Below are 26,378 nucleotides of genomic sequence, written 5' to 3' on the forward strand. Positions count from 1 at the left end.
ACCACTGAACATGACCACCCCCATATGCTAATATTGGGCCAATTTACCCCCCTACACCCGCATTGCTGTATTTCTCCAAGAGATGGATCTGATCAAAGGTGGCTCTTACCAGCTGGTTTCTCTAACGCTGATTTGAAAATGTACTCTGGTATACTCGAACTGGCTATTGATGATGATTTCTTTATTTCGTTGTACAGTTATAACTCCATTGGATGAGATACTGCATATTTTAATGGTACAAAATGTAAAACCCTCTGGGTCTACCATTCGGTCTGGACACGCATTGGGAAAAATCTAGAATTTCAAGATGGCATCTGTATATGCTAATTGGCTATAATTCCAGCCTCCCAGAATCACTACATTTTACAGCTTTTTATCCTTTTGGCTGCTCTGTAATTTTGCAATTTTAGGGCAACAAATGCTTATGGGCCACCCCCCCTTTTGAACAATTGCGATATGAAAGGGTATTACTTTAGCAAGGATTATGTTCAATTTTTACTATTGCTGAACTTTTTGCAAGCATTTAATCAGGAACAATAGATCTGTCGATTTACTAAGTTTTTGGAGTTAATTATGAAGATACGAAGGTGAGGATTTATAGGTTGTATAGAATTTTCAGTGAGGGAGGGAATATAGATACCAATTCCTAGTTCCTTAATTGAGTCAATATTTAGGCCAGCCAATCACATTTCATGATGTATAAAAGTGTAATATGTTGACACATACAGTACGTAATGTTTCGCGTGCTAAGGTGCACCCATTCACATTTCTCCAAATTATATATTACACACTTTTATGGCTAAATAAGTGGGGCATAGTAGAGGAATCGCGTTTTCGTTGTGCTGCAGATGGGGGCGGCAATTTATCTTTTTTTCAACATACCCATCTATCATAAAAATATTGAAATGTCTTATTTTAGAAGATTAATGGACTGGTGAAGGTCTAAATCACCACGGATTGTAAATTTATTATGGTCGGGCATTCCCGGGGTATTGCTCCGCGGTTTATTGGTATTTAATGGCATTGGCCAGGCATAGTCTACAATGACCTTGGCTTCAGAAATCACCATCTAAATCCTTGCTATGGTGGTCTGAGTCTGTCACCCTTTGTGGCCTAGAAATCTTTTTTTCTCGAAAGCCATACGTGTATGGAGAAAGGTTTCTTGGGCTATCATATCCCATAAAATCCTGGTTGTTCAAGCTATTTCCTGGGTATGATCTAGGCTAGGAGGGTTATACGATTCCTCAGGGGCTATAGTCTGCATTTACGGTATGGGATGCAGTTTCTCAATCTTTATTAAGTAGTTACTACTGCTACTGGTTGCCAGCTTGGGAAACGTAAATGTGATTGAATATTGTGATTCCTATCAATTTTTAAGATTTTAAACTTGTATCTTCTTCTTGCCTGTTTATATTCATTTGCCAAATTAAGAAAAATGCAGCCGTCCAAACGTTGGGTACCTAGTAGTTTTAGTGAACTTAAAATCTTTTGTGTGCCTCTAACTTTTGAACTTCAGCTCATATGTTTCTAACTTTTCAGCAGGTTTCCCAGTGGGCTATGCAGCAGCAGCACCTGCCTATTCTACTAATATGTATGCTGGTGCCAATCCTGCCTTTCAAACAGGTATGTATGACAAATGGATATTTTTCACTGCTTCCATTAATAATGGGATAGGTTTGAAAATATATATTTCTCATTCTGTTGAAAACCAGGACAAGTTTTACACAATTTTATTTGCCTTTAAATCTCAGCAGTGAATAGTAGTCCAGGCTCTCCAAAGGGTAGCTTGGGGGCTATAGTAGTTCACCAGCCTCCAGTAGGAAGCTCTTGGACCTGTAGTCCAACCTAAAAAGTTATTTGGAGGATCTGAAAGTTAGCTATTCTGCTCCTTGCATAGTGAAGGACTCGCCGATGCTTAGTTGTAGACCTTAGAAGTGGCAACCAGCCAGGTCCAAAGTCTTATGCTTAATAATGTTTACAATGTGATTGACAGTTTGGAGCCTGCCACCTAATCAGTCGCCATGCACCAAAGTCACTGTTGAAGCGAGCCCTGGTACTGTGAGTCACACTGTGGGTGTAAGTTCTCGGTCTGGGACAGAAGTTCGGAGAATCACAAGGGAGAGACTACAGGAGCTGAAGTTTGTGGCAACTTATAAAAACAATAATCTGATGACCAAGTCTGATATGGTTACTACAGTAACAGCCTTTACATTTTTTAGTAGTTTGGAACAACGTCATCATCAAAAGTATGCCCATATTAGAGGTTGAAGACCCTGCAATAGACTGCCAGCCAGAGGTCTCAAAGCAAACCACGTGACAATATTTAGCCAAAGTCGGACCCTTATCTTATGAATCTCTTCTTCCTGAGCTCCTTCTTTATTTGTATCTATCCACCTGGCTGACTTATAGCTCCATGTGTGGAAACAGATGTTGGACTGCCTCTGATTCAGCACTATCAACCTACATTTGTTCTGCATGAATTAAATTACTTTATTGTTCCTGCATGAAAAGGTACCGGTCCATTGATGTGTGTGTATATATTCATCATGAAAGGGTCTCTCCAAGACTCCTTTTTGATGTATATAAATGTCAGTATTGCAATGATCATCATTGCCTCCCCTTGCCCCTCCCCCCCCCCACGCCGGAGGCCATAAAAAAGTCCAAAGTAGAATGGGTACTGTCCACTTAGCCCACCAGGATTATACACAATTGACTACCCGTTTTTTGGACTTTTACTGTCAGTGAGTCTCACTACCGGAGTATCACTACCAAACGTAAGGTTATAGGACTGAGCTTGTTAACCTCCAGGGTTACATTTTAATATCAGGCCACTGATGCGCTGCTAGGGTGAGAGGTATTTGGCTGGATAAAGTGCACATGCGTGTTTGGGTCACACATGGGTGACTATCCTGTGCAGGCTGATATGTTTGAACAGGTAGCCTTTTGCAGAAAGGAATCTAAGGTTTAATACTAACCTTGAGGGTAGGCCTTATAATGTGACTAGGCATTCATAGTGTAGGTCTGTAATGCTTATTGGAAAACCTGTGGTGTTTCTCTGTATAGGTGAATTAAGTGCAGACTCCCTCTGCTTAGGTTTATAAAGTGCAGCGAGATAAAACGTACACCAATTTTGAATTTGCATTTCCCAGTAACACATCCCCATTTTATGGGACTTAAGGATTTGTCATATTTCTCTGGCTCAGCTCACAATCCGAATCCAGGCCTATGCATCTTCCCTCTCCCCCTTTTTTTTTACTCTGCCAAGTTAATTCTCTGCTGCCCAGTATATAGCTCCAAAGCCTTACCACATGAATGGAGCAACCAACAGTGATTGACTCAGTTCCTGGGAAAAGAAGTGGTGTGGGGGAATTTTCATCTTATAGTTAGCTTGTGACATTGCACCTAAGCTGGGGCAGCCTACACCCACTAGAACAAAGGAGGAGGGTCAGACCTTTGGAGCCATTATAGGAGGGGCTCGCCTTTGAGGTTTTGGTGGGACAGTATCTTGCAGTGATGTAAACTCGGGCGGAGCCAAAGCCCTTTGAGAGAACTTCAATTTTCCCAGAATGCTGTGCAGAAGGGTTGAGAAAGTTGAGGGATGATGTGGCATTGCATGATTGGCCGGGAGTTCCTAAAAAAACTAAAAACTCCCTGCGCAAGGTAGAGGCAGTTGAAAAGACTGTGGACCTGCGAGGCGGTGGAAAGGATGCCCAGCTGAAAGGAGATTCCACCTAATGCCCGCAAGGATGGACTTAGTACTTTGACTACAGATTATCCCAGGACTAGGGTGGATTTCTCTTGGGGCAGTGGCACTGGTCCCTTGGGGGCCAGTTTGGGTGGGAAAGACTTCCTAGGGTCAATCTACTATTGTGCTGTTGCTGGGCTTGGACTTTGTCCCACTTATCCAGCAGACTCGTGTAAACATATGATCTATATCTCCTGTTGCTGAAATTCTGTAAATGTTGAAATTGCCAATTGGCTGCCACAGTCCACTTCTCAGCAATAAATCCTCCATCACTGAATTGTGCTGTTCCATTCAATAAAGCCAAAACCCTTGACCAGTTTGCCCAGATTTTGCATCTGTTGCGCTGCAGGTGATTTTACTTAACCGACTGCTGACAAGTTTTCTATTCTTGGGATGATTGAGCACTCTGTCCTTCGTAGAACATTTTATTGCATTAGAACCCTCTGGGAATCCTAAAAATTAATGTGTAGGTCTGGTTCCTTTCTGGACCTCCTGGCATCAGATTCAATTACTATATCTGGAGTCAACATAGAATGGCCTTCCTGTACCACGTCTTCATGTGTTCAAACCACCATTCAGTTTCTTTTCTCTTCCTGCGACAGGGCACCCTAATCCATATATGAGCAGCCCTTTTAATTTAAGGTCATTCTTTATTTTTTATTGATCAAAATCTTACCAAAGAAAAACTGGGGGGGCGAGGACAAGATGGCGGCGGAGTAGGACGTATCCTCCTGTCCCCCCGGCGCAGTTAGTTTTGAGCCTTGTATATCAGCCCTCTGGGTGCCCATCCACGAGGGTACGAGAGAGCAGATGCTGCCTAGAGACCCCCGGCGCCGGTGGGGAGACTATTTCGGCGGTGTACGGCGCTGACTGCCTTTGCTTTGGCCCATCTGGCCCCTGCCTTGCTGCGGCTCGGTGGGGAGCTTGGTGCGGTGCCGACGGAGGGTGACCCTGCCTCCAGTGGACCGAGACCTGAGCGGCGGTGCTGACCAGAGCTGGGGCTCCGACCCCTATCAGCAGAGGAGCGGGGGTGTGCTGTGCACGGCAGATGGCAGGTGAGGAGGCCGGTGAGCTGTGTCTCGGTCCGTGGATCGGCGGGCGGCGGGCACGAGGGTGGCAGAGCAGTGTGGTGCCTGTGGCTGAGGAGCGCTGGTCCGGGGTCTGGGTCACTGCTGCTGCGTTCCCGGAGCGGAGGTGCCTTGCGGAACTGCTGGAGGGTGCTGGTGTGTGCTAAGAGCGGGGGAGCTAGACGCTGCTACCTTGTTCGGGCTTCATTGCTGTGACCCTCGACCATTGCGCAGTATATGCCACCGATTGGAGGATTGCCTGCCATTGCCGCTGCCCGGTGTTGTGGCCTCATAGTCCTAATTGCTGCAGGGGGGCATCGGACATTGTTCTGCCCGAGGAGCGGGTGCACAGTCGACCCGTGTATCGGCAGGGGGGTGGCCCTTCTGAGCAGAGGCCTAGTGGAGGTGCGGCTGCCCTGCTTACGGGGCTCTTGCTGACCGGCGCTGTGGAAGTGGGGGGTGCTGGATGAGCCCTCATGCTGACTGCTCCTGCACAGGGCGGACTGCGACTGTGACCGCGGCAGGCCTTGGGAGAGGGGCCCTGAGGGAGGTGCGCTAACGGGACCGAGCTGCCCTGGGACCCATGGAGCCTGGAAGGCTGAACGAGTGCGCAGAGCCTGCTTGCTGTTCTTCTGCGTGGCTTGGCAGAGGCGGCTTCCTGGACTGTTTCTCTCCTAGTGCCTGGGTGCTGGGTACCCCGGGAGTGGTGGTACTGTTGAGGCTGTACGCGGGCCCTAGCATTGTCCTCCGGGTGTTGGCGGCGTTCCGGCCTAGTTGTTGCGCCCCTGGGGCGTGGTACTGTTGGGGGTGTCATGGCAGCTGCCAGGAACCGCAAGGATCCTCAAGGAGCTTCCGCAAAGGGGGTGCGGGGGGGGGGGGGGTGCAGTCCACTTTTCTGCCCAAGGACAAGCCCCAGGGAGCTGAGGACAGGGATGCACCAGCGACCAAAGCCTTCATGCTGGACCTGTTCTCCGCTATCAAGGAGGACATCCTGGAGCTTCGCTCGCAGCTAACCTCGGACTTGCGCGAGATGTCGACGCGGTTGGGGAGCAAGTGGCGACCTTAGAGGAGCACGACCTATGCACTGCAGAGGATATCCATCGCCTCCAGCAAGATGCACTCCGGCTAACGGAGCAGAACATGGACCTCCAGGCTCACGCTGAGGACCTGGAGAATAGGTCCCGGCGGAACAATATCTGGATTCGGTCGGTCCCTTGGAAAGGAGAGGAAAATGATCTACGGGGGTATGTTCGTGCCCTTTTCCTTCAGGTCCTGGGTGAGGAAGAGTGGGACCTGGACATTCAAATGGATCGGGTGCATCGGGTGGGATTGCCGCGTGGAGCTAAGGCCCCTCCCCCGGACATTCTAGTGTGCGTTCATGATTTTCAACTGAAGGAGAGGATCCTCAGGAAGGCACGTGACCGTAATCACATACATTTCAGGGGCCACCAACCGGTCCTCTTTCAAGATCTAGCGGCCTCCACCCTTGTTAAACGTAGGGAGTTTAACCCATTCATCAACCATCTGCGAGAACAGGCCATTCCCTACTCGTGGGGTCACCCCTTTCGGCTTATCTTTAAACTAAATGGCAAGTTGGTCCAGGTGCGCTCACTGGAGTCGGACTTCAAGCTTTTGGGCCTGGAGAGGCCAGCTTCTGCGTCCAGAGAAGGGGAATCGCCTGTTCGGCGGCGGCATCGCTCTGGGGAGTGGCAGCGTGTCGGGAGGTCGCCTTCATCTGCCAAACCGGACCGGTCGGCAAGTCTTCTGGAGAGGGGGGGCCGCAGTTGTCTCCGTGACATCGGTAACTGATTAGTCGGAGGTCTCTTGACGCTTTGCAGCTTGGCACTAGATGGGCCCACCTGGGCGTCGGAGGGGGACAGAGTTTTCACTACTGTGTTGTTGCACTCCTATGTTCCGGACTGCAGGAGTGTCCTGTATCAGGAACTGGAGATGGGTGATGAATGTGTCATGTTCCCTTGCCTTTGGGGTCTGTTTGGCCGACTGTTGTGGTATTTTGTCTAACCTGTTTGTTTTTTCTCTAGGGGTTTTCTTTGGGCTGGGGGGGTTGGTTGGGGGTGAGGGCTGGTTGGGGGGGGGGGGGCTCTGCACCAGCTACCGGAGGGTTTGGGGGGAGATCAGGGGCTCCATTAGGTTGGGGCGCCTTCCTGAGAGGTCTGGGGCTTGCTGTGGCACTGGCTCTTCCTACTTGCCCTGGCTATGCTTGGTAGGAGTTTGAAAGTTGTGAGCCTGAATGTACGGGGCCTGAATAGTCCAGTTAAGCGCGCTGCTATCCTCTCTCTATTGGAGAGTGCAGATAGTGGGGTGTGCCTGCTGCAGGAGACTCATCTCCTCTCCAAGGATGTTAAGCGCATGGCGGACAGACGCTTCCCGCTGCAATTGTGGTCTTCAGGGCCGGCTAAGAAGCATGGGGTAACCATTCTCTTTAGTGCGAAGGCGCACTGTAAACTTATCTCCCAGGTGGTAGACATCAAAGGTAGATTCCTGGCTGTCCGTGTTCTATGGGGGGATGCAGCTCACAATAGGGTCCATCTATGCCCCGAACGAGAGGCAGGAACCTTTCTTGCAGTCAGCCCTCACAGGTATTGGCATCACCAGACGCCCTGATCCTGGTGGTTGGTGATTTGAATATTGTAATGACTCTGGAATGGATAGGTCCGAGCAAATTACACTTACTATTCTGCGGCTCATAAAACGTAGGCCCGCCTAGATCATTTCCTGGCCACATCTTCACTGCTGCCTCATTTGTTGGCTGCCGACATCACACCGCGCTTCCTGTCAGATCATGCGCTCATCTCGATGGCGCTCGCGTCTGGTGGTGACAGACCGCCGCCGGCGGGCTGGTGTCTTCGAGATTCTATGCTTCATTCGGACTCCGTAGTCCAGAGGATACGGGAAACTATCAATCATTACTTGGCCGAGAACGATATAGAAGGGACGCCCCTGGCATCAGTCTGGGAGGCCTTGAAGTTATTGGTTAGGGGTGAGTTCATAGCGCTTGCGGCAACCTATTCACGACTGCGGAAGGAGAAGCGCGCTGAGTTGGAAAAGGAGGTTAGTGGTTTGGAGGCGATTCACAAAAGGACTGGGGCAGCGAGGGTTTGCGGGAGCTGGAGACGAAGCGGCGCATGCTTAAGCATTTAGACCTTGATAGGGCTTCCCAGGCCTTGCTGCGCTTGCGGCACAAGTTCTACCTTAGTGGGGACAAGGGTGGGAAGATGCTTGCACATAGATTGCGTGCGCGCACCCAACAGTTAGCTTTTTCATCTATTAGGGACTCTGCAGCGGTTGAACAGACGACTGGTGCGGCTATAGTGGACGCCTTTCAGCAGTTTTACCAAGCTCTGTACAAGGGGGAGGGAACGGACAGAGAGGAAGTGGCAGGTTACCTCGCGTCGTGTGGTGTCACGCCTCTAATCCTGGCCTCGGCGGAAGCTTTAGACGCTGCGATTCGCGTTGGGGAGGTCATATCTACGATTGCGCGCTTGAAAGTTGCCAAGTCCCCGGGGCCTGATGGCTTTTCTGCCTCCTTCTATAAAACTTACTGTGTGGAGCTGGCTCCTCTTTTAACCTGACTTTTCAACCCCTTCCTTGATGTGGGCGCGGTGACTCCATCCATGGAAGAGGCGGCGATTACGGTTATTCTCAAGCCAGGGAGGACCCTAAAGCCTGTGGATCGTACAGACCGATCTCGCTACTCAATGTCGACGCCAAATTGTTTGCAGGCATTCTGGCGGCGAGCCTTTGCCCTTTTTTGGATGGGATCATCGAGCCGGATCAGGCGGGATTTAACCCAACGCGCCAGGGAGGAGATAATACCAAACGACTGCTGCACCTTATAGTTTTGGTTCACCACTCGCGGGCTCAGGCCTTCTTCCTATCTATCAACGCTGAGAAAGCCTTTGACCGTGTAGAATGGGATTATTTGTTTGCAGTGCTGATGGCCTTTGGGGTGGGGGATAGGTTCCTGCGCTGGGTTCTATGTCTGTATGCAGCTCCTAAGGCAGCAGTACGGGTGAATGGGTGTAAGTCAGCCCTTTTCCCCATAACTAGGGGAACGAGGCGGGGGTGCCCCCTATCCCAGCTGCTTTTTGCGCTCTATATGGAGCCCTTTGCCCAGCGTATACGATCTAATGTTGATATAGTGGGAATCAAATTTGGCGCGAATACCCATAAGATTAGCTTATACGCGGATGATGTGATTCTCTCCTTGACCCAGCCTCATTCTTCTCTACAGGGATTGTCAGCGGAGCTTCGCGCCTTTCACAGGGCTGCGGGCTTCAAAGTCAACTTCTCCAAGTCACAAATCCTGAATGTCTCAGCCCCCTGTGCGGAGGTGCAAGATTTCGATTTTCAGTGGGTGCATTCTGACATTCCCTATCTAGGCATCCGACTGGCCCCCTCTATTGTTAAAACGATGTCTCTTAATTATTCGTTGAGCACACAGCCAAGGCCCTCTCCAATTGGTCCCGTCTTAAACTGGCCTAGTACGGACGGTTGGCTGAAGTAAAGATGACAATCCTTCCCAGAGTTCTTTATCTGTTCCAAATGCTACCCTTGAGCCCCCCCGCCGGGCACCCTCAGGAAGCTGCAAGGGTTTCTCAATAGGTTTTTATGGGATAATCGGCGTCCGCGGCTAGCGTTGTCCCTTGTTACTACTCCTAAGGCGGCAGGTGGGTTGAGTTCCCCCTTTTAACAGCTTACTACCAGGCGTCATGCCTCAACTATATTGCCGAATGGAACAGGCCCCCGTCTAGTAAGCATTGGAACTTTATGGATCAGACTGTAGCGGGGTGCAAGATCTGGTGTGAGTTGTGGCTGCTGTGCAAGCATAGGGCTTGGGGGCTCTACTCTTCCCCGGTGACGTCCCTGACCTTGAGGTGGACTACTTTTCCCTCCCCCATGACTCCCATTGTCGATAATCCGGATTTTCCGCCGGGACGTGCGTCCCCGGTCTTCCACTGCTGGCGGGAGGAGGGCTGTAAAAGAGTAGGCTCGGTTTTTGATCTGGATGGTCTGGTTCCCTTTGCCCGTTTGCCTACTGAGTTCTTTCCGCTGTTGGAATCGGATGCTTTTTATCATGCGCAGGTGGCAAACTGGGTGACCCAACCAGGCAACATGCCCTCGGTCTCTGCCCTTGACGAGATTCGAGAAATGATTAGTGTGTAAGAAAGATGATCGTAAGCTTGTCTCAGAGCTGTATGCAGCGATTATGCGTCACCCTAGGAAACAACGTACGAAAGCGCAGGTTCGCTGGAAAACCGAGTTGGGGCGTCCCCTGACCACTAAGGAGTGGAAGCACATTTACTATTGCATAAATCACACAGCCTCTAATACTGCGGGTACTGAGTCCGCATATAAAGTTGCATCCTGTTGGTACTATACTCCGGCGCGCATAAAGGAGTGGGATGGGGCAAAGTCCGGCCTTTGCTGGAGAGGGTGCAGCCTCTCCGGGACTCTGGTGCACTTGCTGTGGCGCTGTCCGAAGTTGGAGCACTACTGGAAATTGGTGTTGGATGAGCTTGATGTTGCGTTTCGGATTACACTGCCGAGGGCCCCAGAACATGTTCTGCTGGGGCTTCCACATTCAAAGTCCTTTCCCTTGCGTTCGCTGAAGGGCAGACAGATTGTGTTTGCTTTGTTAGCGGCGAGGCAGGTCCTCTTAGCGCAGTGGGGCTCCCCAGTCCTACCTGACACCAGGGACTGGATTCAAAGGCTCTGGCACATCTTAGCAATGGAAAGGCTGTTGTTGGGCATGGATGGGAAAGGTTCTGAATATGCGAAGCTTTGGGGTCCATTCTTAATGATCCTTGCTAAAGATCTCCGGGAGGTGGCATGCCTGAAATATCTTCAGATCTTGCAACTTATTCCTTTGGAACTGAAGGGGGCCACCGCAGTGGACTGAGGATTGCCTGTTGACCTTGCGGGTATTTGGTTGGTAAGGGCTGATGGAGAGAGCTGATGTGGGGCGTGGTGGGGGGGATCTGGGGGGAGGGGTTAAGGGGGGGGTTTGATTTCTTCTTTTTCTTCCTCTTGACTTCTTGTGTTCGTTTTAACCTAAAAGTGGTGATCATTGCATAGGCGGGCTTGCTTCTCAATATGCGATGTAACGCGGGGTCGCCCTCCGGGGTGTAGGCCCAGACGTTGTGTTGAACCTATGTTGCTGCACCCTGGCGGCAAATTGATGTAGGCAGCTGGGCGGTGTACCAAGGTGCTTTCCCCAGAATAAAAATGTTTGACTAAAAAAAAAAACTGGCCCTGGTAAAGTACGAAAGATAGAGAACGAATAGTTTCTTACCTGTCGGTGTAGTTTAGTAGCTTGAAGATCTTTCTGGATTCACTATGCTGTGCATATTCCGCAATCTGGTGGTTGGGTCCGGAATCGTAGTTTTTTTTCTCCTTTTTTTTTCGTAGCCCAGGTGGGCGTCTACGTCCCACCATTTGGTGTACCTTCGGTGACGTCGGCATGCTTCCGGCGGAAGCTACCACCCTTGGGCGCCATCTTCGGATTCTTTTTTCTGTCTCTTTTTTTCTTTTCTGTGTTTGTAGTGAATCCATGGCTATGTTTGTTAATCCTTTTTTCAACGTAATTCTTTTCACGTATCTTGTAAGCTTGAACTTGCTTTCTTTTCTAAGTGTTTCCACCTTCTTCTCCAGCCTCATCTTTCTGGCGGAGGCGGGTGGGTTCGCTAGTGAATCCAGAAAGATCTTCAAGCTGCAAAACTACACCGACCGGTAAAACTATTCGTTTTGCAGCGTGAATCTTTCTGGATTCACTATGCTGTGCATAGATTTTGTAGCGGTTTTCGTTACTTTTGTGGCGGCTGGGTGGAAGATGAGCGTTGGTTGTTGAATATATGTTGAAGCACCTTTTGTCCTACTTGTGCTTCTTTGTTCATTTGTACATCCACGCAATAGTGCTTAGTGAACGTGTGCACTGAAGCCCATGTTGCCGCCAGGCATATGTCCTGAATTGGTGTGTTGGCCAGAAAGGCAATTGTTGCTCCTTTCTTCCTGGTGGAGTGGGCCTGCGCCCCTCCTGTTAGCTCCTGGCCCGCTTGTTTGTGGCAGAATTGTATTGTCTGTGCGATCCATCGGGCTATGGTGTTTTTAGTCACTGGTTTGCCCATGTAACTGTTTGCGAAGGATACGAAGAACTGTTTTGTTTTCCTGTGTCCCTTCGTCCTTTCAATGTAGTGCATCACAGCCCTTCTTGCGTCTAGAGTGTGGAGCGACCTCTCAGCGCTTGTAGTGGGGTTTTGGAAGAAGCTAGGGATCTGAATACTCTGGTTCATGTGGAACCTCAACACCACCTTTGGCATGAAGTGTGGGTCTGTTCTCATCACGACCCTGTCACTGTGTATCTGGATGTAGGGTTCCTGTAGTGTGAGTGCCTGCAGTTCGCTCACCCTCCGTAGCGAGGTGATTGCTACTAGAAAAGCCGTTTTCATTGTTAGCCTTTGCAGTGATGCTTTGTGGATGGGTTCGAAAGGTGATTCCATGAGCTCCGTTAGTACCACATTTAGGTTCCAGGCCAGTGGCGGCATTCTCTTTGGCGCTATTCTTTTTGCCCCTTCCAGGAATCTTTTTACGACTTGGGATGTAAAGAAGCTTCTCCCTGTTTCTCCTTTTGTGTATGCCACAATCGCTGCCAGGTGCACCCTCAGCGAGGATGAGCTTCGCTTAGCTTTAATTAGGTGCGTGAGGTACCTTAGCACCGTAGACTCCCTGGTCAGTTTTCTGTGGAGTTTTTTCTTGCAACACCATTGTGAATCTTTTCCATTTTTCCCCATAGCACTTGGGTGTGCTGAGCCTTCTTGCCTCACGCGGCACCCACAGGGTGCTCTCTGGTAGTTTTAGATGTGCGAACTCTAAGTCCTCAGGAGCCAGGCTGAGAGGTTGAGGCTCTCCGGCTCTGGGTGTAGAACTTCTCAGTTTTCCATGGAGAGTAGGTCTCTTCTTTTTGAGAACTTGTGGGGGGGCCCTGCGCCATCTCCATTATCTGAGAGTACCAGGTCTGCCTGGCCCATTGTGGTACCACCAGGATGAGCGTCATGTTGCTCGTCATGCATTTGTTGAGAACCCTGGGGATCAGTGGTATCGGGGGGGAAAAGCGTACGCAAATGTTTTTGACCAGCTTATCCATAGGGCATTCCCCTGTGACAGTGCCTCTGGTTGCCTGGATGCAAAGTATTGGCATTTTGCATTCCGGCGTGTTGCAAACAGGTCTATTGTTGGTGTGCCCCATCTCCTGAATAGTCTCTCTGTTTCCTGAATATTGAGTTCCCACTCGTGGGACGCTGAAGTCTGCCTGCTGAGCCAATCCGCTTCTACATTGTCCTTCCCTGGCAGGTGTATGGCTAGCAGGTCTATTTTGAGTGGTATTGCCCATCTCCAGATTTCTTGTGCCAAGCTTGACAGAGGGAATGATTGAGTTCCCCCCTGTTTGTTTATGTAAAACATCGTTGTGGTGTTGTCTGTCTGTATCAGCACCTTCTGGCTGTACAGGTGTTTCTGAAAGGCCTTGAGGGCTAGCAACACTGTTTTCAGTTCCAGGTAATTGATGTGTCTGACCGCATCTGTAGGGCTCCACAGACCCCTCACTCTGAGCCTGTTCATGTGTGCTCCCCATCCCTTCTGGGATGCGTCTGTGGTGATGGTCACTGTTGGGTCCGGTGGTGTTAGAGGCTTCCCTACTGTTATTCTTTCCTTGGTCCACCACCTTATTTCTTCCTGCACCCTGTGTTACAACCACTTGATCCTCCCAACTTCCTGTAGCTTGTGACCATTGCTGTTGCAGCCACTCTTGGAGTGGTCTCATCCGTAGGCGTACATTGGGGACCAGGTGTATGCATGACGCCATCATCCCCAAAATCTTGCTCACTGTCAGAGCTCGCCCCTTCTGGTAGTGACGTTTCTCCCTCAGTAGGCTGAGTGTTCTCTTCTCGCTGGGTAACACCCTGCATTGGACGGTGTCGATTTGAGCTCCCAGGAAGATTTTCACTTGCTCGGGTTCCATTGAGCATTTTCCCCAGTGTATGGAGAATCCCAGGCTTGCCAGCGTTCTTGTGACCTGCTCTGCATGATCCTTGCATGTCCTGTAAGAGCTTGCCTTTACGAGCCAGTCGTCGAGGTAGGGGTACACGTGTATCCCCTTTCTTCTTAGATGTGCGGCCACTGCCGCGAGGCATTTGGTGAACACCCTTGGTGCGGACTTTAGGCCGAACGCCAGGGTGGTGAATTGGTAGTGGTCCTTGTTTACTGTGAATCTTAGCATGTGCTTGTGCTGCCTGTTCATGGGGATGTGCAGGTACGCATCTTTGAGGTCTATGGTGGACAAGAAGTCCCCGGCCTTTATCTGCGGGATGACCTCTTGTAGGGATGTCATCCTGAATTTTTGAGTCTTTACGTATTTGTTTAGGAACTGAAGGTCCAGGATGGGTCTTAGACTTTCGTCCACTTTTGGCACCAGGAAGTAGCTGGAGTATACTCCCCTGTTTCGTTCTTTGAGTGGAACCCGTTCGATGGCCGCTTTGAGGAGGAGTTCTTGAGCTTCCTCTTGGAGTAATCGCAGCTCTCTTCCAGAGTTCTCTCTTTTCTTTGGCTTTCTGTTTGGTGGTCTCTTTTCCAACTCTATGCAGTATCCGAACTGCATGATGTTGAGTATCCACTTGTCCATTGTTATTTTTCTCCACTCCTGGAGAATAAATCTCAACCTTCCTCCTACTGGCGTCACATGTTCCTTTGTGTCTTGTCCGTGTAGCCCTCTCCTGTTTTGTTTTCCCGTGCTCCTCCCCCGGAGGGTTCGAGTGGGAGAGCACCTTTTTCCGTGTGAAGTCACTTAGAGGGGGGTTGCTCACCGCCTCTCCTTCTCTGGCCCCGTCCATTTCCTCTTGATCGAAAGGACTGTCCCTTGCCCTGGTAGTTCCAGTTTTGCCTCTGCTGGCCCTGGTGACTTTGGTTGTCAGTCTGTTGTCCCTGGTAGAATGCCTGGTGTGATTGCCCTTGCTGGCTTCCACCCCTGCCGTTAGGCCTCCGTGTAGGAGTGCCCCTTCTCATCCCCCTGAATTGCAGGGCCCCCATGGACCTTGCCGTCTCGTTGTCCTTCTTCAGTTGGGTGAGCTCATCAACTGGGGCTCTGAACAGTGATTCCCCGTTGAAGGGTGTGCTCAGGATGTTGTTCTGAACATCAGCCTTGAAGCCGGAGATCCTGAGCCAGGCTTGCCTTCTCTCTGTGATGCCTATAGCCATCAGTCTGCTGGCTGTTTCTGCCCCATCCAAGGCTGTCTTGAGGCACGAGTTAGCGATGCTTTTCCCCTCTTCCACAAGGTGTGATGCCCTCTCACGGTATTGTTCCGGGAGGTGTTTGAGTAATTGGCCCATCTCATCCCAATGCTGGTATTGATGTCTGTTTAGGAGAGCATTGGAGTTCGCCATTCGCCAGTGCGTTCCGGCGTTCCTCTCTATTTTCCTGCCTGTTAGATCCATCCTCCTGCTTTCTTTGTCAGGTGGGGGTCCAGATGTTGTCGGGACGTTTGCCCTTTTTCTGGCCGTTGCAGCAATTGAGTCTGCTGTGACGGATCCCTTGATGTAAGCTGGGTCCTGGGAGGAGAATTTGTATTTCTTCTCCGTCCTCTGCGTTACTGATCTGCATGTAGCCGGCTCCTTGAAGGCTTCCTTCCCCTGGTTTGTGACACTCTTTAGCATGGGCAAGAACTGGCTTCTTGTCTGTGTGGGGAGCAACGTCTCCAGCAGGAAATCTGCTTTTGGCCTCTCCTCCTCCAGCTTAACTCCATAGGCTGCTGCCGCCTTCCTGACCACATCATTGTATGCCCCAATGTCGTCCGGTGGCGAAGGCCTCGAGGGTATGTTTCCACAGCCTCCTCCGGGTTTTCGGCCTCGATGTCCTACCATTCCTGGTCTTGGGCCGTCGAGGAACCTGAGCCGTAGCTTGACTGCTGCTCCCCGTAATTCCCTTCTGTGTAGTAGAGGTCTTCTTCCTCTTCTTGCTCAGAGGGTTCCGGAGTTTTCGGCGTCTCTTCGACGTCGAACTCCTCGAGCTCCTGTACTTCAGCGACGGTCGGTGCCAGCTTCGAGGGAATCCTGTAACTTTTCATTTTTTCGTCGAAGTCCTTCTTTCTCTGAAGGATATTCTCCATTTCGGCCTCGAGCCTTCTTTTCTTTCTCTGCATCTCTGCGGCCTGCTCGTCGTCGAGCGTTTCGGCTGCTCTTTTCGGCGGCGTCGTCGACGTCCACTTTCTTCGGCTCCTTTTCCTTCGAAGTCGAGGTCTAAGTCGAAGGCCCTTTTTCGGGGGCTTGCTTCGATGACCTATGCTTTTCGCTGGTCTTCGGCCTCCGGGAGTCCTTCTCGAAGGATCCGCTGGGCTCTTTCGGAGGATGCAGCTTCGGTCGTCGAAGTTTTCGGCGCCGGTGCTCCTTTCTAGGCTCTGACTTTCGAGAGTCTGCCTCTGGCTTTCGAGACCCTGTGGGGGTTTCCGGGGTCGTAGACTCTCCTACCTTGTCAGGCGTTTTCTTATCGGTCTCTGCGACCGTGAAGTCATCTGGACTTTCGGCGATGTTGTCCTCGTCGGTGGAGAGGCCCAGTTCGTAAAGCGTCGGTGCCTGGCCCTTGCCCTGCAATGTGTGGTGAGCAGTCCTCTGTCTCTCTCGAACTCGGAGTGTCTTCGGCTTGAAGACGCAGCAGGCGTTGCAGTCTCTGCTCTCGTGGTCGATTTGCAGGCAGAGGTTGCAGACCGGGTGCTGGTCCTTCTGCGCGAACTTGTGGTGGCAGTTTTTGCAGAATTTAAAGGGTGTCTTGTACATCCCTGCGCTCAGGGGGCCCCTGTGTTCGCATTCCTCCAAGGACGTCGAAGATCTCGAAGTTCTCTCCTTTCTTCGTCGTCTCTTCTCTGATGGTCCTCTTCTCTCGATCTTCTCCGGTCTTTGCCGTTGAAGAGTTGCTGTATTTCCTTCTTTTCTCCTCAAACTTCTGGAGCTTCACACGACGATCCAGACCCAACGGCGGAAAAAAGAATCTGAAGATGGCGCCCAAGGGTGGTAGCTTCCGCTGGAAGCATGCCGACGTCACCGAAGGTACACCAAATGGTGGGACGTCGACGCCCACCTGGGCTACGAAAAAAAAAAAGAGAAAAAAGACTACGATTCTGGACCCAACCACCAGATTGCGGAATATGCACAGCATAGTGAATCCAGAAAGATTCACGCTGCAAAAATGTAATTACCAGAGAATTTCAATTACATTTTTAACTTGTTAAAAGCACAAAACAAGATACAGCAGCCCCCGACCTAGTCCTCCTAATGCTAGTTCCACTTAACACAATTCAAGAAGACGACCAGTGTCAAATGCGTTGTCGTTAAATAACTTGTAATGCAAGAGCCCTGGAAAAACGTCTGAGGTTGTCGGATTCTAAAAAACGTAAACTTTCCAACATGTGCAGGGAAATTGAGTCCATGTGTTGCACCCTACTGTTTTTTTTTTTTTATATACCGGAAATCTTGCAGAGTTGAAGTTGCAGTATCATTGATGCTAAATCTTCCAGAAAACCTAGAAATGTAGTCTTCCTCATGTGACATGTTTGCATTGAACAAGAACCCAAACCTCTGGTTAATCCAGTATTGGAACTTTCATAGATTCACATGCTTGAATCATTCCCCCGTCGCCGAGATGGGAGTCTCACAGTACATTATAATAGCAATGCAAAGTAAAACATAGAAGTAGCCTAGGCCCTTTAGTTTTGTAACCTATCCTAGACTGTGTTGGAAAAGAGACCAAACATAGGTTTGAACCAATCCGGTTGCCCTGCCCTCTAGAAGTTGATGACCACCATGGTTTCGACTGCGTTGGTCACGTCTCCATCGCCTCTCCCAACGATGCCGTCGACTGTCCCGTCTGAGGGAAATAGGTGAAAGAATTTTTAAAACCGGACTGAGGCATTTGACCCCTGAGCACACCTCTCCTAGTAAGATGTCACCATTGCTTCCCTCACAGCTGTTGGAAGAACAGGTATCTGATGATGATTATCGACCTTCTTGGGAGTATGAAGGTTGGAGCTACTATGTCCCTCAGGACCAATGTCGACAGCAATATCGGTGAGGAGATCATTTGCATGCCCTCCGCACTACTCATTGACTTGCAACTTATTTTGTCAGACTATAGGAAGCATTTACTTCCATCTTCGGCTCCCACAGTGCCAGCCACTCCACCAGTAGGACAGCAGTCACCACCGTGTCTGCAGTCCTAGTCTGTCTGAAGAAAATGCACAAGGCTCCAGAGGATGCTCCTGCTTGTCTTACCGGTCACCCGAAGCCTGATTCAGTCATCTCTCAGACAGCACAATGCACGTCGACGAACCTGTCGGCACCAATCACAGCACCTCCAGACAAATCAAGTAGGTTCCTTGACTGTGTTGGGAAAAGGTTCTTCATGTCTGTGCTCACTGTGAGGGCAGCAAATTATGTTGCAGTTCTTTGGAGATATGACCGCAAAATGTATTCCAACAAGAGTAAATCAAAGGCCAAAAAGATCCTCCAGGAAGGTGAGGGCACGTCGTCGGAAGTGATAGACTGTGCAATGGACTTTGCCACAACTGCCTTTAGGATGCTTGCAAGCCACAAGGGATGGCTTAGGTCTACATCCTTCTGCCCTGCTGTCCAAAACAAAATTCTTGATCTTTCTATTTACAGAGATTCCCTTTTCGACAAGTACGTCCATGAGGCACTCCAAGCTATAAGGGCCGATAGCGACATGGCTAAGTCATTGGAGATGTTGCAGTTTTGTAAGGTGCCCTTTCAAGGCACCCGAGGGAGAGGACTTCCAAATACCACATTCAAGCTCCGGCTAATCCCTTATCACTCAAGTTATGGGGCAAAATATCTGCATACCTTCATCGCTGACGGGCTGTAAATACGGACCAATGGGTTCTCAACCTTATTTAATTTGTCCATACTTTAGAATTTCTTCAAATTCCACCTCCCACTCCGCTTCAACCATTTGTTCCAAAACCTCTACACCATCTTAGTTTAAAAGTTCTTGGAGTGTTTGAGAAAGGAGCAATAGAACCAGTTCCTGCATCACAACGAGGGAGAGGATTGTATTCCTTTTTGGTCCACAAAAGATTCAGGCACTGGTGTCCTATCCTGGACTTTGGAAAATATCAACACCTACCTGAAGAAACAGTCCTTCATAGTCTCCTTGCAGGAGATTATATTGATCTTGAACCCAGGGGATTACATATCCACCCTCGACCTGCAGGACATGTGGCCCCATATCCCCATCCACCCATTTCACAGGAAGTTCCTTTGGTTCACAATAGTCAGGAGCCATTCTCATTTCAGAGTTCTCCCTTTTGGCCTCCGATCTGCCTCTCAGATATTCACAAAGTGCTTGGCTCCTGTGGCAGCCTTTTGCAGAAAACCGACAGTGTTCCAGTATTTCGACTATTGGTTGTTCAAGGCACCATCCATGTGCGCAGCTCAGGTGTCCGCAGCAGCCTGCTGAACACTTTTAAGGGAATTGGGCCTTACTCTGATTCCAGAACAGTCAGTCTTGCATCCTTCAAGGACTATTATCTTCCTAGGAGCAATGCTCAACCGAGCATTTCCATCTGTCATGAGGCAGTAAAAACTGATCTCGCTAGCAGAACTAGCGCACAAAGTATCATGGGGGAATGCATTTTCGATGGCATGGTCGTGCATCTTTGCCTTTCCTCCAGTTCCTCTTCTACCAAGGCTTCTCATGAAGATAAAACCAGAGCCCTGCAGGATGATCCTCGTAGCGTCCTCCTGGCTGCACCAACATTGGTTTACATAAGACCTCCTTCTCTAGGAGCAACATCACATTCTCTTGAAACCGATTCAATCTCTTAACCATGCCCCAGGGCCAAGTGCTGCATCCAGATCCCAAATCTCTTCATTTATCGGCTTGGCTCCTGAGCACAATGAGTTTGCCCATCTGAACCTATTGTCGGAATGAAGGGAAATACTGTCAAGCGTTCCTGCAAGCAGTACTAACGAGGCCTATCTGCTGAAGTGGAATCGTTTCTAGGCCCCGACTAGCGCTGCAGCGCGCATGCGCTGCTCGCTCTGCGAGGCATCTTCTAATCGAGGTGATTTCAGAAGTGGAGTTGAAGCCACGTCCATCTTTTATTGGCTGGCGTCTGCGTCTATGGTAAGCGATGGCCTCTGATTGAAAATGAGGCTTCTTTGTTACCGCCTTGTCTCTTTTTTGGATGGCCCATCAGAGCTTGATCTTTTACTTACGACGTTACACGGTCCTCGATATGTAGGTGGTGAGCACTATTTTGGTTCAGGCACACACTGATCAGCAGTGGCGCTGCTTCACCTATCGGTAGCCGGACACGCACGCAGGCCGGAGGTGTGCTCTCTGTTCCGGCTGCACACTGTGCGAAGAGGCGCGCTTACTTTAAATTAAGACCCTCTTCGTGGCCGTGATGCAAGCTCTATTTTTTAAATATTTTAATAAGCAGCGCACCACACGTGGCTTGCGGAGCTGCTTTCTAAAAGCATAAAATATTGAAAAACTAGTGCGCCGTTCTTTTACTCTGCGCCTTTCGACAAACTCTGTTGGGCATTCTGCAAGCCTCGCTTCGCTTCACTCCAATGAGAGGCTCAGCAAATTTTATTTTTCAATTTTTATGCTTTCAATAAGCAGCGCGGCATGCGCTCTGATTCCCTTTTTTTGTGGGGAGCTTGGTCATGAAGAACACATACAATATTCATGGCTACATGCACCAGCGCAGCCCGTATTTGTACACACAGACACCCACTGAACTCCCAGAACAGAATCCAATCTAGGAATGCACAATGTAGGGGTCACTGGGTCTCTCCCGTGCCTTCCTTGTGAACATTCGCCCCTGTACAAAGCGCACAATGTGGAGAGCTGAGTTTGACACTACGCAAAAAAGCATAACGCAGGGGGTAGTTGGAATACCGTGGGTCCGAACCAACCTCCTCCACTCAGCCTCTCATCTTCCCAAGGTTGATACAAAGAAGTACCAGTACGAGGGGTCACGATAACACAACTTCAGCGCCTAGCAGTCCTGTGTGTAGCGTCTGCTTTGGCGCTGTATCCGTATTGCTCTAAGAGTAAATCAAGCCACATGGCTCTCTTACATACCGGACCAAGGGACTTGCTAGCATGGAACCAAGAGCCCAAGCAACACTTAACCACTGCAAGCTAACAGCAATTCAGCAGTACCTCAGCGCTTTGAGGCAGTGACAGTGCAGTTTGAGCGCTTTGTAACACTACCAAATGATGCCCAAGTAAATCGGACGGGAGCAACCATGCGTGTGGTCCTGCAGCTAATATAGTCAATAGATGGTTGTCCGATACTTAGCTTAAAAAATGAAAATGGTGGTATTAATATTACCAGAAAAGAAAGCAAAGCAAGCTCCCTGCAAGTATACCAGAGTACGGTGTATAGTCAAAAACAGCACAGTTAATGTCTGTCATTTTTACATAAGCCAGACCTGTTTATCAGCAGCAGAATTATTCCCTGATAAAACAATGGCAAACATATTTACATGTAGGTGCTAATACTCTTTTACACTCAATGGGAAATTTGTATGCAAGCCTTCTCAATCTGGGGAGATAAAAGGTGTAGCCACACATGGGAATGCTAGCCCAGGATCACAGACTGCGGTCAGGTGTGAAGGCAAGGTTCCTGACACCACAAGCAAGAATACGCACCACCACCCTGCTAAATCTGCCATAACCATTTTCAAGTTGAATTTGTTCTAAATTTCCATCTTCCCTCTTTGCTCCCATTCTTCCCTCCTCGCTTGTCTGCCCCTGTGGTGTTTCTTCTCTTCCCTCTAAGTCGCATCACACACATGGTGCTCCATTTCATGTTCTTCTTTCTCTTTGCTTCCCTAAGGTGTTGTGAACTCCGCAAAACACGAACACAATTTTTTATTTTTTTTAAATGTATACCGGTCTTACTTTTCGCTTCTTTTATCTCTCTCCTTTAGCTTTGTTTCTCTTGTTATCCACACATTCTGTTCCTTTCACTCCCTGGGCACAGGCTCTCTACCTGAAAGAAAAGTCTTGCAGCTGCAGCCCTAACTAACCCCTGCTTTTGGAAGAGATTAAATGCCGCTTGGTCCTGCGTGGATTCAGAGGCCGCCCCAAAGGACAGTGAGCGTCGATAAGGGTAGACTCTTACCTTTCACACCCGTGGCCAGCCGCTTGCCCTGAGCGTTGTGCAAATCACGCACAACAGCTGTTTGAGGAGCAGGAACCGGCCAGCCTAACCGTGGAAGAGGGTCGGCTGCCTGCTGCAGTTTAGAAGCGGTGTCAAGTTTTGTGCAGGGATATAGTTTGTTGGCTTGTCCGTCTCTCGCACTGGCCTGAATTCTGAAGGTGCTGACCTAGCGGAGCCGGATCTGATGGCTCAGACTAATGTTTCACTGTAGTGGCCTGTGTTCCACCTAATTGTCACGGGTTAAAATCTCAGTGGGGCCACTCAGCCTTTCATCCTTCTGAGGTCGAGGTACACGTTGTTTCCATCTCTTTTTAAGCATGAGACAATACGTGTTTTTGAATTGCTCAATCTGCACAGTGGTATTTAAAGCATCGAGGCACAATCCGGATGTGCCCTGTAAGTAAAGTTAAGGAACGTAATATTCCTGTCCTGACATGGATTTTTTTTTTCTTGAAACAAATCATTGTGTTTATGTGCGTAAGTCAATTTGAAGGGGACAAAGATTAAAAGTCCAACTGTGGCATTGAATCATCCTGTAACCTTGTATATCAAGCCCCAGGGAGTTGTGGTAATTTTACTGGCAGCGAAACTGTAAGGAAAAAACTATTCATTTGTCAAGTTAATCTACTTTTTACTGTCCTTTTTCTCTTAACTCACCCCCAAAGTACCCCTTTTTTGGGTGTTCGAGGGTTACTACTTTTATAGCTGGAGTGGGAAGATAAGTTTGTTTCCAAAGACGCTGGTCACATCTTTCATTACGCACCCTTAGGGTCCAACACCTCTGACCCTCCCCCCACCCCATCAGTATTCACAGCTTGTAGCCGCCATCCCCCCAGTCCCCACTCTAGTTTTCCACCTAGCCTGCGTCACATGGCCAAACAAATGCCTGACTCAAACCAACACACGGACTGAGCGATAACGGTCTGCGCTGGCTAGGTAGGTCTTAAAAAATGTAGTACCAGAGACAAATTGGTGAGTAGGAGAAATGTCCAGAATGGCAAATGAGGTGCCTTTCCGATAAGAGGTGCAGAGTACACACAATGATGTCCAAACAACACTGCACGAGAAGTACAGAAATCACCTAGGGCCATATGTATCAAGCTAATTAGCATTCGCAAAGGCCGAAATTCTGCGAATTTCGGCCTTTGCGAATGCTAATTAGATAAATGTTATGTATCAAACATGTTTGATGCAAAATAAGGAATTGCAAACATTTTTATTCCTTATTTTGCGATTGCACTTAAGGAATCGCAAATTTTGCGATTCCTTCAATGCAATGTATCAAACAAAAAATATTCAAAAATTGCCATTAAGGATTCGCAAATTACCACCAACTTCTAGTTGGTGGTAAGTTGCGAATTCTTTTCAAAAAGCTTTTTTACAAAATAACAAATGTGCCATATGACGCCCATACATGCCCTTAGGGCATGTATGTGCGCCATATGCCCCCAAATGTCTTTTTCAGGGGTGCAGCAGGGTGTTCTTGAGACACCCCTGCACCCTTGAAAAAATTCCTAATTTGCGATTAGCAAATTAATGGGTAATTTGCGATTAGCAATTTGCTAATCGCAAATTAGGAATGCTAAGGCATCGCTATTGAAAAGCGATTTTGTACATACATACCGTTTTGCGAATTCCAAATAGCGATTCCTTAAAATTCGCTATTTGGAATTCGCTAAACGGAAGTATGATACATATGGCCCCTAATGAATCAAACAGAATAAAACACTGTGAACGTTTGCACAGGAATCCGAACAAGTATAAGGGAAAACAGCATGGTATTGCACACAAATGGAGAAGTGTACAAAAGCAGTAGCAACTGGACTGAAAGCAAGGATACGAACAGATAACAGCAATTACATTGAGGGCACAACTCTGGATGGACGCGGGGAGGGATGTCCAGATCTCCCACTATTTTTTACAGATGTGACACCTCTTTTAGCCTCAAAATGCAGTGTTGGCGACGTCACCTTGGCTGTTTACATATGCAAACATGGCAAAACACTGCATTCTTTTGTAATGTTACATCAGAATGCTTTAACACTCAATCCACCCTCTTTAACTGTGAGAATGGCACAACAGGCTTTATTTTTTAATGTAATAACTGAAGGACTAAGAGAACCGCGCACCATAAACATCCCTTAACAAGGCCAGAGTGCGAGACACTGGCGTACAAAAAATATATTGAGCACATGAGTACAGAAAACATGTTATAGTATGCAGGAATCCGAATGAGGAGTATGTTGGTGTAGAAAACAGAGAATGAAGTGGACACGCAAGAAAATAAATAACAGAATAGTGGCTAGGGGCACAGGACAGCAGACGACTTTTTGAAATCTTTGTTCTCGAATGTTGGCATTTATTAACAATACATGTAGAAAACGGGATGATGCGTAGAATACGTTGTACACGAAAAACAATACAATACACAGAAAATAGATGAGGCGAAGCAAACCTGTAGCTTGAGGTGCAAAAGGAACAGCTTGGCGCACTACACCACAGAATGCAATGCAGAGCAGCTACCAAGAAAACAATAATAATCATAATCTGATTGCACACAAATATGTAAATTGATACTTGTATAGCGCACTACTCACCTGCAAGGGTCTCAAGGCGCTTGTACGAATACCGCTGTGGAACCCATCCTGGCTTTCCCTGTGAGGTGTCCACTCCTGGGCACCCCCAAGGTGGAGTCCAGGCATCCTTAGCGTTGTGGGGGCCGTTGTGGAGATTAAGCAAGCTATTGCCCAGAGTTGCAGAGTGGGACTCCATGATTGGAATAGGCACCGATACGAGAATTATCAGGTCCGTGGAATTCTTGAGCCCAAGACCCGCCGAGGCGGGGAATTGAACCCTGGTCCCGGGCTAGACCTCTGCATCAGCGTCTGCCGCTCTAACCATTGAGCCACACTTCTCCAAATAAGATCATTTCTGCTCTATTCCTATGGTTGACATGGAACACTTCTTGCAGATATACTGCAAAAAGTAGAAGATGCATAATTCTTGTAATGGGATTAAGTATGCAACTTGGCAGTAATAGCAGACCATGGATTTCTATGGAGCCTGATCTTCTTATATCTCTCTGCCATTTTCAACACTGTAAACCACAAACTTGCTCTCCCCGGCCTGCAATCAGTACAGTGTATCAAATGGCCTTGTAAAACCTCATTATGATCGGTGTCAGCCACATCATCTCCTCTGTAGACGATCTTCTTACTACCAAAAACGGTACTGTCCTAAATGGCAGATCCACTGCTGCAAACTGCTCAGACCTCTCTGCCACCATCTGGACCATGAGGTTGATATTCTTGTTCTAACTGATAATGTGCTGAATCACTCCTCTCTGGTCATCAGTGACTTTCCCATCCACCCTGAATTATCAGGCAGGATCACTTTGGAGAAAAAAAAATGTGGAATTGCTGTGTTTCACAAAGTAATCTGCTTTGTTCAATTGTTCTTAAACTATTGTGCACTGCTTCCTCCATCACCAGAGATGACTGTTCTATATGTATGGATTCTCATCATTTAGTTAATAACAATATTAACAGTATCAGATAGGAACTTGATATCTTGAACCGCCAGGTCAGAACACTCCTCAATCCCTTCTCCTGAATGTACCATAATTTCCCTTCCTAATTCCGCCTCGCATTCCAACAATAATCCAATGTGTACTTGGACTTCTTTCTCCCTAATTGTTTAAAAAAACCTTTTAGTTGTGTCCAACACCAAACCCTCCTCTTACTCGGCTGATCCAGTCCCTCCCACCATGTCTAAATATCTCAGACCATCTTCATTGGCTTGCTCGCACCCGTTTGTCTTTGCAAAGTGACATTTTGCCAAACTGCCTCAAAGCCGCACATGTAAGATGTCTCCTTAAAAAAGCCCGAACTTAATCCCTGTAATGTGGAAAATTACTGCCCTATCTCAGGTGTAACATTTTTGGCCATGGTAATTGAGAAATGTATTTCCTCTATCGACCTATCATATAGGTGAGAATGATCTATTGACTCGCTGTGATCAATGGCATCCCCTGCACTTTCAATAAAGGTGATCATGCCTTCAAATGCTCTCCTATCTTCATGCAGTCCTCGATACATATAATCATCAATTTCTGCTGGACACTTTGAAAAATATGAGGGGTCTTGAGGGAACGGTCAGACAGTGGGTCCAATCCTAGCATGACTCTCCCAAACAGTTAAAATTGGCAATAACTTTTCTTCTTCCTGTCCCATCAACCCCCCCCTCCCCCGCCTATTTTATGCAGTGTTCCTTGGGGATCAATTATTGAAACAGTTCTCTAATATA

At 48.5% G+C, this 26,378-nt stretch overlaps 1 protein-coding gene across 4 annotated transcripts in view; it reads left to right on the plus strand.

Annotated features, from left to right (window-relative positions):
- Window positions 1-26,378, plus strand: part of FAM168B (family with sequence similarity 168 member B) — a 198,212-nt gene that overhangs the window by 35,045 nt on the left and 136,789 nt on the right. For 2 of the 4 annotated variants that reach the window (XM_078666086.1, XM_078666084.1), the window contains exon 3: window positions 1,540-1,623. In XM_078666086.1, coding sequence (XP_078522212.1) covers window positions 1,540-1,623 — 84 coding nt within the window. The remainder of the gene's footprint in view (window positions 1-1,539; window positions 1,624-26,378) is intronic. The other 2 variants (XM_078666087.1, XM_078666085.1) reach the window with 1 other exon arrangement.

Source organism: Lissotriton helveticus, chromosome 11 (assembly GCF_964261635.1).
Source record: "Lissotriton helveticus chromosome 11, aLisHel1.1, whole genome shotgun sequence".
Classification (NCBI taxonomy): domain Eukaryota; kingdom Metazoa; phylum Chordata; class Amphibia; order Caudata; family Salamandridae; genus Lissotriton; species Lissotriton helveticus.